The sequence below is a fragment of the Argiope bruennichi genome, chromosome 4 (genome assembly GCF_947563725.1).
Source record: "Argiope bruennichi chromosome 4, qqArgBrue1.1, whole genome shotgun sequence".
Lineage (NCBI taxonomy): Eukaryota > Metazoa > Arthropoda > Arachnida > Araneae > Araneidae > Argiope > Argiope bruennichi.
The window spans coordinates 99508168-99521827 of NC_079154.1; the positions used below are offsets into that span (position 1 = coordinate 99508168).

The 13660-nt window shown below is 28.7% G+C and overlaps 1 protein-coding gene across 1 annotated transcript in view; it reads right to left on the reverse strand.

The window, feature by feature from the left end:
- The window catches only part of LOC129966386 (sex-determining region Y protein-like), a 30499-nt gene extending 17380 nt beyond the window's left edge, over window positions 1-13119 (reverse strand). The window contains exons 1-2 of the mRNA XM_056080808.1: window positions 13097-13119; window positions 12077-12164 (exon numbers count right to left, since the gene is read on the reverse strand). Of these exons, the coding sequence (XP_055936783.1) occupies window positions 12077-12164; window positions 13097-13119 (111 nt within the window). The remainder of the gene's footprint in view (window positions 1-12076; window positions 12165-13096) is intronic.
- Between the last annotated feature and the right edge of the window lie 541 nt (window positions 13120-13660).

Sequence of the window (13660 nt, forward strand, 5' to 3'; positions counted from 1 at the left end):
GAACCTCAATGATATAAACAATACTGCCACATAATAGTCGATAAAAAGACTCCAACATGCATATAAGATATTCTTTGCTATAATGATGAAACAAGAAAATTTCATGCCCGGAAATTTGGAAATAAATATAACAGCAATTTTTTCCGTTTATGACCTTTCTTAAGGTCATAAATTTACGTGGGGAAAAATGACATATTTCCTAGAGAATATGGAGAGATTCCATTCAAGAGATTCAAGGAGACTATTTCTGTTTTGTTTATAAATACGTTTATCAAATACATGGTATATGATAAATCCGAACTGAGACCAGTTTTGAATTGTTATAACACTAATGCCAATAGTAAAGAAAGCGAATTTAGTGTTCATATACATTATACACTGAAAAACAGCATCAAAATAACTTCACATAAAATAGAAGAATGGAAAGTGAACGAATAGAACATTATTAAAAGCATCATTTAAAAAATCTTCAGAAATGAGGATAGTGAGATGATTTTCTCCAAAGTGACTCATCAGCAGAAAAATAGATAGCATCAAATTAGGCACAACATTTAATAAATAAAACCGGAAACCTACCAAGATTATTCCAATAGTAAAAGTTGTTTTTCAACGTGAATATTTATTTGGATATATTTTTTTTTGACAAAATCGATAAATAAGGTTTTTTTTTATTATTACTAATAAATTTTCTTACAGAATTACGTACATGACATTTGAGAAATGTGAAATAGTAAAATAACCAATCTACAAAAGATGCGGATAGAAAGATAATGTTTGTTAAAAATAGACTAGATATAAAAATTGGATTTTTTCATCTCGGTATCAAAACTTACAGGTGGAATTTTATTATTTATAAAAGATGGTTTTTCAATTTTCAGAATGATTCGTTACCAAAAATTACTCGTATCGGAATTAACCCCAACCTGTCAATGTTGGAGTAGTTGTGCGATTAGTATATCAACTACACAAAAGCAGTAACCAAAGTTCAATCATAATGATCACGACTGGACAGGATATAGTCCCTTCCAAAAGAGATTCTTTCCTTCATTAGAATGTGGGTACCTTGAATGCAAAAAATTTATATACTCACCAGGAGAGTGAAAGCAACCAATGAACCAGAAACTTATCGTTCCTATATCTGTAATGTCTCATATTGACTGGGCTAAATATAAGACAGTCATAATAATTGTTTGCGAATATTCATAATGAATTTCTTCTTTCTGAGATGTCTATCTTACGAGGAATTTCATTTGTATTAATCGCCTTGGCGACCAGCAGATTCGCTAGGAATATTTATTTCTCCTGATAAATAGTGTAGAAATAACATCATGTCCATGGTTCCAGCAAATCGTCAGATATTAAAGCCGTTTTATACTAACTTACTTAAGTTCCCTTTATTGTGTACAAGTTTTCTAAAGGAGATCAATCGCATGATATTGTAGTGCTATTAAAAACATAAATGTGTAACTTCCGCAGTACTCTAACCATATTTTTTTTATTTATTTTATGAACTGGACGGATATAAAAAAAAGAATCATTCTTTTCTAGTTTTCAAACAATGGAAGAAAATCACTCGAATAAATATTTGATGAAACAAGGTAAAACGATTTGAATTTTGGGTCAATAATGCAATCTATTGTTTCAAATTAAGTAAAAATATTTTTAAAAATTATTAAAATCAGGAAAAATTTACACTGCAATAAAATTGAAACCTTTAAAAAGATAACTTTCTTAAATTTTAAGTTATCGGGGTAAACGTCAAAACTTTGCTCAATTTTAAGTTGAAATTATAATAAAAATCTCAAACTCATTTTGAAGTACACATTACCTCCCTCTAAGATATATATGAGAAAAATTTCGTAGCTACAGATGAGGCGGTTTGGCCTATAGAGAGCTAACACGCGCACAAATTACACATTAACAAACATTAATCTTTTTAATTATATATATATATATATAATATATATATAATATTTAATCATTTTATTACATATTCAAAAATGGTTCTTAGTCGTTCTGCTCAAGCGCCACTCAGGCATTGAAATACCACTTTTCAAAAACTCTATTCTAAAATTAAAACACTGAAAGACATTATAATTCGATACAAAAAAAGTACTCGTAATGCACAACCACCTATTAAATGAATGAGTGAGAAAGCACATTCCCAAAACGGAAAGTGTAATTCAATCAGATAATTAGAAACCAAGACTGTTATTGGGTATATGCTGTGAAAAATATCAATCATTGATTAACAACGACGTTCCATGATTAGAAAATGTCACATTTAATTTTTTCAAAGGGACGTTCCATGTCTTTCTGTAGGCCGAGCATCCTACTACCAGCTGGAGAATCAATAAGTGGTTTAAATCATAATCAAAGCTATTCAAAATTTCTTAATTTAATGCCAAAAACACCAGTTTTAAATCCATTCTTTCTGTAGAAAAATCTGCTTTATATTCTAAATCGTTTGTGAATGATTGTTTTTCAGGAATTCTGAATTCTCCTGTATATTAAAAATCAAGGCTATTCTCGAAAACTTGAGCTCATTCAAAATATTTTCGTGTCTTATTAAAATATTTTTTTATTTATTCCTTATTATTCTAAAAAATACAATTCATTTGTATTCGCAAAGTCCCAAGAATATTACTTATACAGACATTGAAGAAATATGTAGGATAATTATAAATAAGTTCAAGCGCTGGGAAGACTGTAGAAGAGAAACTATTTGGAGTATATTGAAAACATTTGGTATTTATTATATTTAGAGCATGGGGAAATGAATTACACAATAAAATATTTAAATTTTTTTCGAAAGGTAGCTTTGTAGATTGAAACCTTTTTTCGTTCCTTGCAATGTCCAAATACCTATCTGCAGTGATTGGATTTTGAAGCGCTAGGAAATAAACGTTCATAGATGGCGCTAGAGAACTAGCGCGAGTGTAATAAAAAGAGTGAGGTCATTCGAGTGTTTGCTCTTGGAGGAGAAGGAATTACTGAGCAGTGTAACTCGAACGAATCTGAAATAAATTTGTTAAGTTTTCTATTTGCCTTTTTATTCAAAGCACTCACGAACCAGCCACGACACTATCACTTCAATTTTAAAAACAATTTGCTAATAAAAGTAATTTGTCTTAAATATACAGCCATGATTTTGTCGAATGTAGCACGTGTTCTGTTTGCAAAATGTTTTTACCAAAACAATAGTTATACCGTTGCTTTTAAAGTGCATTGTAGGCTTAAAGATTTTAGAAAAAGGGATGTATGTGATTGGCTTGAAGGAAATGCTTAATAAATTTGAAGCTACGGGGGATTTCGGAGCACTTCCAGGAACTAGAAGACGACGTGCTGTGAATCAGTAAAGAAATTAGGGAAGCAATTGATTCAGAGTTAGAGAACCAGCGATATCTAAGCACTGGAAGTGTAGCAAGTACTTTATCACTACCATGGCCGACTGTTCAAAAAGTCGCGCTACATTTTGCTATGCTATTCATATAAAATTTTGCAGCATATGAAACCAGGAGATCCATGACAAATAATTTTGTCCATTATATTCTTTCTAAAATTGATGACGTTGAATTATGGATTAATATTATGTGGTTTGACGAATCACATTTCCCTTTTTCAGGGCAAGTTACCACACAGAATGAAGCTCGTCCAATTGCATGCTGTTTTGAGAAATACTTGCATTCAACGTTTTTTATAATTTAATGTGGTATGACTGCTAACTTAGTTACTGATCAATTTTTTCAAAACTCTTAGGCTAACAAAGCCCATTCGCTATACCATAAAAGTAATATTTATAATAAAATTCTAGAAAGATATTGATCGCTGCTTTTGAAGAAAAGAACGGCTAAAATGCAGTAGTATTTATGCCAGATGGAGCCCCGCAACATATTGCTCAGTCTGTTGTTAAACAACTGCTTCAACAGTCTTTGAGGAACGTGTGATTAGCAGATGTTTCCGAAATGTTTGGCTATCTCGTTGGTTATCTCTGATTTGAATCCTTGGGACTTCTGGTTGTGGGGATGTTTAAAGGACCGCGTCTAAAAGGACAAACCGAATACTGTTGTTGATTTAAATTCAACATTATTAGATATGCCCTAAAAACATAGGTTGCGCAGTAACTTTATAGTGAAGGAAGGGCAGCGGTGGACTTTGGAATCGGAGGATTTCATGTTCGAAACCGAATTCCACTGAAGAACCGTCTTGTGAGCGGGTATGGTGCAAACTAAATCCGTACGGGTCAAACGCTAATCCGCTGGTGTGGTGTGGAAGTTTGGAGAAGGGGTGGCTCAGGTGGAGTCATCGTCATCCTAACGTGGTTCAAAATTACGATATCCGTCCCAAAATAGCCTTAGCTTTGATTTAAAACGATACGTTAATACAACTAAACTATTAATATAACTATTGGCGAAGACACTAATTGCAACCAGATAAAATATTCTCAGAAAATACAAATGACCAGAAATAAGTTTTTCTGAGTATGAAATAATATATAAAGGATTTAATTCCGTAGAATTAAATCCTCTGACAGAATTTGAGGTCATTTCAAAAAACTATTTCTTGTTGTATTTAATTAAATAAGTAGAAATATATATAAAAAGTCTATGTATCGACTTGTTGAGACAATCATCTAACCATTAAAAGCGGATGTATAGTCGGAAATTCTCTGATGAAAAAAAAATTACAGAAGAGAGCACGCCTTTTTTTATTAATAATTTAAAAGAGGTACATTTTCAAGAATTATTATGAAATTGCTTTTCACGTAGTGTTTCGAAAATTCAAAAATATACTATAGCTTAATACCTAGACAATATCTTAAAGAAGAATATAAATGTTAATTTGTTAAACATCGACGAATTCAGGAAACTGCCTTTCAAAGTGTACAAGTGTTGAACAAATATTGAGGCTTACAGAAGTTGTGTACATAAGTTTCGTAGCCAATGTACTAAAGATTGTTATTAAAGCATTCGCTAACTTGAGCTTTTAATGTTTTTTCATATTATTCTAATTTTTTATTAAATATCTTTTGTGTAAATTAAGTTATGATAATGTTAGAGAATATTTTAAACCTTTTCAAGCACAATAAATAGAAAAATCATATTTTCAAATTTTGAAGTTAATTTTTTGCGTTTTCATATTTAAATTTCCAACGTGACGTATCGTGTATAAAAAATATACCTCGTGCATTTTTTAATTCTACAATCGTTCAAATCGAATGTCTTGGAAATAAAAGTTAAAATGCATGATTAAATTTAAGTGCTTAATATCTCTTTCACAAAAGGTTCAAAATGGGTTTCGTTAGAAATTTATGATATGTCTGGAATATTCGTTAGATACCTTGGCAAATGTTAGAAATCCATGTTTATTACGGTAATCTCATATGAACACTTGATTGCCCCTTTTAATTGGAACTGTCGAAAACTAATGAAAGTGGCAGCAATTTGACAAGTTTATAGTACTTATAATCCCCGTTCAACTTGCGCAAATGGCGACAAAGGATAAATATATGTGAAATAAAATGTCACTGCACATGATTAAATTAACTCTAGAAAATAAATTTCAAATATTATGTATTCAATATGATCAAAATTCACAATAGGTTCGGGACAGTGAAAATTGTTTCTTTTGGTAATAAAGCTTTGTTGACAGGTATTTACTGTCGTCCTTTATGAATGTTTCATAATGTAGTTAGGACATTTTTAGTGTATAATTAGGATTTATTTTGATTAATTCATCATGAAGTTTTAATTTTTTTATAGTTAATTTGCAACGAACTTTGAATTTTTCATTTTTGAACTCTGCATCCCTTCCTTGTGATATAATTAGTGGTATAAAAAATGTAGTGAGAAAATTAGAGAGAAAGCATAGAATATTGGAGAAATCGGTGTAAGATTTTTAAAGTAGTATGCATTACTTATCTATTGAAATTTATTGATTGAAAATATTTATGAGCGGAAATCAATAAAACGGAAATAACAACAAAAAATATTATCATTGTTAAAAAACAAATTTTTGAACTGTTTACAATTACTAATTCTAGCGATAAACTGATTTCTTTGTTGTCGGGTAGTTCTTTAATAAAATGTTTGATATAAATGATGAAATTAAGAAAAAATGAATCAAGTAATTAATAAATCAGAAAGACAAATTTGATAATAAATGCCATTTTATTGATGATATTACTCATAGTTATTATAAATTATTTAATATCGTTAAATCCATATTGAGCAAATTTTTTATACATTGTATATTTATATTAATATGGAAAATAAAAAAAAATTATCAATTTCTATTTCAAGTTTTAATCATTAGAATGTTGTCAATGTTTTGAAGAAGAAATCTGAAAGCAATGTTCGAAAGAATATCCAATTCGTTGAAGCTTTCAAGTAGTATCCTGGATGTGACTGTGTGAGGATGATTCAACAGTTTATATAGTTTGGACTGAGTCCATTGGGCAGCTAAACTTCTATTGCACTTTAGGAAAATGCTTCATTTTTGGTATTTGATCTTATAGCCACAAGTTCATAAGATGATTTTCCCAAGGTGTTTCAGGTCTTAAAATTGTTAGAAATATTGAAGTATATGGGCCATGATTTCATATAACTTAGTAAATTTATCATGGTTTTAAGGTTTAAAAAGAGACTCGATTTCTGTGAAGATTAAAATATTTACCGAGTTTCCAATAAGTATACCACCTGGATATTGAATATGTTAGCAGGATTTGTTTTTTTATAAATTTTAAGAAATCATCTTCCGCTGTGTTTAAATAGTATTCCATAAGCGGGTTGGATTCATTTGTAGTCAAAGCTTGTTTAAGTTTTCAGTTAACCTGGATGGTAGAATACCTTGATGCGAACAATCCGCGTAACTGGTATTATTTGCTAACATTTTTTATCCAGATTTCGTAGTTTAGCCTGCCTTGTGAGACAATCTTGAGCGTTTAATAATTATTCTTTATATAATTTCGTCATCGAGAAGATATAGCTTTTCTGGAATTTGTTCTGAAGCGGAAATGTTTCTGTTTCTTCTTAGTCTTTATTCTCAATTCATTTTCTAAATAATTTCACTAATCGAGAAAATACAACTTCCTTGGAATTTGTTAGATATTTTTTCATGAATACTTGCATGCTTTGATTGTAAAAGGTCATTGAATATTCAGAATTTAATTGCAATTGGACTAAATTTGCTCCATCAGGTGCATTCAAGTAGATGTAATGTCTCTTTATATATAGGAAAGCAATAGTCAACTTCAGTCAATAGAGTATTCAGAAAAAATAAGCAAGTAACAAAACTGCTTTTTATCAGATTTATCAGTTTTGCATTCAATATTTGGAAAAGCTATCGTTTTTATGAATCCTTTAATAGTGCCTTCCACCTGAATATTTTAAAATCAGCCTATATGCGGAGTCAATCCATCCTTGATAGTTTTTTTAAACTCCACATTTTTAAAAATCTTGAATTTTAGAAAATTTATCTTGTTTCTTTAATCAGTATTGTAGTATGTATCAAGGAACTATTTTTTCATAGCATTTAGCCAAATATTTTTTTTTTATGTACTATGATTCAAAGATTTTCCCATTTACTTTTTTTTAATCTTGAAGAGATGAGTCAAATAGCATTCTAGTCTGACGTTGTATCCATCAACAGCCGACAGTCTGGCTGGAATTGGCGAAATTGACTTTATCAAGATGATTTGACAGCCGTTTCTTTGGTAGATCCCATTTTTCTAATATACAGAATCGTGCAGTACTCCAAAGAGCAGTTCTCATCCAATATATTTATCGAACTTTAGCAGTGCCGTATAAGTATTTAGTCAAGTTGGAGTAGTTCTGGATCTCACCAGATTGTTTATCAAGGGAAGTTAGAAGGTATATTTTAATGACTGATTGATTGAGAGGTCATGGTCATTTTAAGTTCGAAAGAGTTTTCTTCTGAACTGTGATTAATAAGAATTTTAATTATCTGATTAGAGTATCAAAGAAATAGCATCGTGACTTAATTAATTGGTGTCCATAGAGATCTCGAAACTGTATTTTTTCTTAGAATGTTCACTTCCTTGTATGAGAAGCCACAGATTTTCCAAGTTTTCTTCACTTTATTAACTTCATTGTATTACACATATATGGCCAGGATATTTCAGTTTATTTGGAGATCGATGTTAATATTTTGAGATCAAATGATCTTGTTTGTTATTCAGTCTGAATTTAGTGCGTTATATTATTCAGTCTATTATTCGGAAATTCAGTCTGCCTTTTTAATGCATTAATCGACCATCTCGAATTTACGGGACAGTCTTTGCTCGATGTTTATAGCTGAAAGATGAAAAAAAAAATCATTCAGAAAAAAAGCAATATCATTATTATATCTTTTACATAAATAGTTTGCTCTGAGTTCTTAACTTACCGGTAAAATGCTAACGAAGATGAAATCTCAACACATAACTTAAAGACAAGTGATAAACATAAATGTTAATGTTATTTAATTACCAACACTCAGTTGCTGAAATTTGAGGTACGATGTCATATTCCTTTTCCTTTTATCGAACGTGCAATAGTTTCAAAATTAAATTGCAGCCATGTGCATATATACAATGCTACAATTAAGTATTGAAATTCTTAAATGAAATTATAAAATTCTTAAATGAATATTAAAAGTATTTTTGTCCATATGTGTGGTTTATTAATATATATATATATATATATGCAGTACTAATAAACCAATAAAAATAATTGAAAATGAATAAGTTAAACTTGTTTCTGTGCAATGAGAAGACGCGCATCTATCTATTTTAGAAGAGCTAGAGATACCTTTTATTACATTCAGAGTTTAAAATTTTCTTATTTCCATGGCGTGAATGTTTGCAATTGAAAATCATGTTTATAAAACATTACAATATCTATGACTAGCTAATTAGATCCTAATTATATTTTTAGTTTTAATATTCATAGAATAATAATTAATTTTTGATTCAAAATAAAATCAATATTATGAACTATCCAGCATTTGTGCATTAATTGTGTCTTTGGGACACGAAGTTAGCTCACTGGATTCAAGGATTATGCGTAGATTTTCTATTTCAAAGATGAAGTAATATGCTTAAGACTTAAAAACAAATCCTTAATTCTGCTTCTTAAAGATCAATTCTCTCTCTCTCCCTTCACTTCCTTCAGTTTGGTATTTATGAAATTAAATCTAACCATGAAATAATCAATTAACTTATTTTTATTAACTTACTTTTATAGTAACTTATATTTTTGTTAATATAAACTTAGCTTGGATCATAATATTTTTCAGGGCAACCCTTCATTTCACTCCGTGATTGTTTTTTGATAATGACCTGAAAATTTATGTTATGTCCTTTTTCCCCGTTTTGTTAGTTACATTCAATTGTACATCCCAAAAACGCTTTTCAAAATTCATTGCTTAATGTGCTTCGTTATTTACCTAAGAAAATTAAGATTTGCCCTTTATCATTGTGAATTGTTCATTGATACTTCTATTCCAGTCGGAATAATATTTATAATGGAAGTTCTTCTGTATTGCCATATCTATGTTCACAACGCTTTATCATTTTACAAATAAATAAGATCGATTAGGAAATCTCATTTGGCGATATATTCCCTGATTGGCGCGTATTTGCGATATTACATAAATAAACAAATGAATTAATAATATTTTAAAGAAATTACCAAGGTGTTTGGGTTCTTTAATTGGAAGATCGTATTCAAATTTCCTTCATGATAAAATTATTTTCTTATAGGAGTTTTTGCAAATCTGCTAATTCATCTAATTTTTTTGACAAAATAGCAAGATCTCTATTTATGTCCTCCAATTGGCTGCATAATTCAACAGCATCAGAATCGGTTATCTGGAATTAAAAAAAATCATTAAAAAGTTGTACATTATAATAAGTAATGAAAATTAGTAATAAGCAAAACTTTATTTCCTTTCATCCAATTTATTTTCAGTTAATTAAAAGTCAGAAAATAATATAGTGTTAAAATAAGTTACAATACTCTTGGTTATATTATAGAAGAAAAGATCAAAACTGTGCAGAGCATATTTGATGGAGCCTGGTTCTAGTTTAGTTCATAAATATGTACACATTTTAATTACAAGCAAGGGTTAATGAAACAGTACTTTGAATAAAAGATATGTGATAAAGAACGCAATTTTGAAATTATTGATACTCAATTAATATAAGCACATATAAACACTACATGAAAAGAAGACATCTGAACATCGATGGGTTTATTATATCCAAGAAACACAACTGATGATTCATTTTCAATTCTTTGAAGCAAATTATTAGTATTTTTGTTTCCAGTCTTGGACGTAAAATAAATTCCTTATTAATATTTACTATCTTTAAATTTGATATTAATTATTCAACTTAACAAAAACCTCTGCCATTGGATATTTGCCTTATTTAGCGGCTCTGGGTTTGAAATGTCGGTTTCTATATTAATGATTCGCCAACTCTATATTGTTAGCTCTTTATTATCCAATAGTTCACTAATGTCACTATTCATTTACTTTCATGCAATGTCATATACTTTCATATTCTATATGTGATGTCTACAAGTCAAGTTGCTACTATTTTGGAACCGACTTCATGCATTTCTGGCGTTATTTTTGCAAAAGAGTTGAAAATTATCTTTGTATTTTAGAATTCTGCATCTATATTATATTAAAAAATATAAGGGACATATTCATTGTGAGAAGGAAACATAAGGAACTGTATTATCCGATTTTGAGAAAATGGTTGTAATGTAATTCGAGTTATTATAAGACTTTTGCATCCGTGCTATTCTAAAGTGGCTGATAGAAAAAACGAGGATAAAACTATTTTGCTTTTTCGAATTGAAATATTGACTTGTTACGGCATTCGTATAATGATCTCGATTATGAGTATAAATATTAAATCCAATCAAAGTATATTATGTTTATATTTTATAAAATTATGGGCATATGAGGAATATAGGCAGATGCCTATACTTTGAACAAAAGTTCTCAAACTTGGAAAGCGTTTGCAATTAAAAGAATATTTATAAAAATTTCTATTGTTTAATAGTTAGAATTATTTTAACAAGATATTTAAAATAGATTTGCAAAATTACAAAATTATTTATTTTCTTATGTATACTTTAGCATTTTTGTCCAAAAATCTAGACATATAAGTACTTTTGAAGTAAATGGCGTAATTTTAGTGTCGTTTTTCCGTTTAAGATGTTACAAATGAAAGGTTTGCTTAAATCTCATTCCAAAACAAGACATTAATTAATAAGATGGGAGATTGATTAACGTCTTAGATATTATTCACTTTTGCTGTATGTTTACCATATTTTCCTCTTCATAATTAATGATTTTCATGACTAATATTAAATTATGTTGTGAATATTCTTTTTAACATGTATGACAAATTATATTCGCTTAAAATATTGGCCATATATAATTATTGTTACTCTTTTTCTGTATTTGCGTTTTTTTTTGTCCTCGTGTAAATATTGGAATTTTTACCCTTATATTTTCCATTTCTATTATTCTTTTAACCTTTATATGATTACAAAAAATATTAAAAATATAAGGTTTAAATAATATATTAATCATTACATTCTATGTACATTTTAATTATCTGAAAATTCATATTTAAATAGCATTTCATTGGTACTCCAATACATACATATAGATAATGGTTGCATACAAAAATTTGTTCCAATTATCTAAATTAAGAAAATAATTATTAGTTATTTTAGGACCAATAACATATATCTGCATTTGAATTTTTATTCAACGACAAATTTTTTAATTTTCCTCAGCAACTTATTCGCATACAAATATGTATCTGACATAAGCATAAATTACTAAATTTTTAGTTTTAAATCTACTATAAAGCTAGATTTTTCAATTATTAAATGTACAAAACATCTTTTAGAAGCTCTTGAATATATTTACTACCATTTATATAATTATAGGAATTAAAATAACAATAAATGTCCCAAACAAGATGTATCATTGTCTTCAAGTGAATTCATTTATTTAAGGGTTTGACACTTTTTCAATTTATCCTTACCTCTGATTCTGTTGTTGTGGTAGTGCTTTCGGGATAAACAGTTGATTCATCAGATAATTTTGGCCGTATTTTGCGAAAAAAATCATAGCTGAAATGAAAGAAATTATTTTACTAAGTTTTTACTTTCAACCAACTAATTACAGAATTTGCAGCAACACATAACTTAAAAAATAACAAATCAAAATGCATAGAATTTACATAAAAACCTAATATAAAGGCACAGAATTTGTAAAAGATTCAATTAAGGTAATGGCAATATTAAGCATATATCCTGAAATACCTAACTAAAGATTGCTCTGCATTTACTCTACAAGATTGAATCTTAATCAACGATTCATTTATCACATTTTCCGCAACCTTTTAGAATTTAGATAATTTAGTACTTGACAACTTCGGTTGGTTGGTTGGTTGTGAGTTTTAGTGGCGCAAGAGCCAACCTTGGCTAAACTGCGCCAAACGTATGGTTAGAATATTGACGATCGTGGAATAGAAACAACGTTAAAATAATTGTATCAAATGAAAATATTATTCAAGTTCCTTCTTTAATAAACCTCATTAATTACATATATGTTGTGTATAATGAAGTGAACTCATAATTGAGTAAACATTATGTAAATGAAGACGATATCTAAAACTGTTGCTAAAATTTGTATATTTAGACCAAAGTGTTCGGGCGTCTGCCATTAGAAATCTGACGATGTCACTGATTTTACAACTTCACGGATGTTTCATAAAAATCTGATTTTTTTTTTCATTTTAATTTCAATAGAGGACATAACTGCAAGAAGAAAACGTTTTGAAAATTTTGTTTGAATTATTGACTTATTAGGTGCACGATAATTGGAAATTCGAAAAAATATATAAATTTAAAGCTTATATTGTATTCTTTAAAGCATGCTTTTCATTTCAGATACCTTTTAGAAAAAAAAACATGTCTAAAAAATAATTTAATAAAAAGTTTTGGATTTATCATAAATAAGAAGAGTTGAAAAATTGCTAAAAAATCGTTGAAATCTCTACCATCTACCCACTTGCACATTCATTCATCTACGGAAATGCTTTTCAAAAATATTTGTCATAAAAGCGTCGAGGATCTCTAATAAAATTCTTTAATTCCTGATAATTCTCTAAATTATTTCTTATATACTTAATTTGTTTGATATTCATAAAAGTAAAATTATTGAATCTATTTTTAACTCATTACTTAATATGCTTCAGATTCGAAATGGATACTTAATCATTTTTTCATGACAATGCATTATAGATATATTACCAAACCTTAGTTATCAATTAATAAATGAATGTATTTAGTATTTCATACTAAAGAAAGAGCTCCACTTTGTTAATATTTTATAAGAAGCACTTTTAAAATTCAGTAATATTTAATAATTTGAATTATAATTTTATTTCCTTAAAAGGTTGGAAATGAGTAACAATAAATATCACTTTTTAAAGTCAGTTTTCTAACACGTATTTTGTTTAAAAATCGAAACCTAAAAGAGACACTGTACTATAAGATTTTACAATTTTTCTTCTCGAATTCTTTTTTAATATGCGTTGAAAATGTTTTAATAACAAAAATTA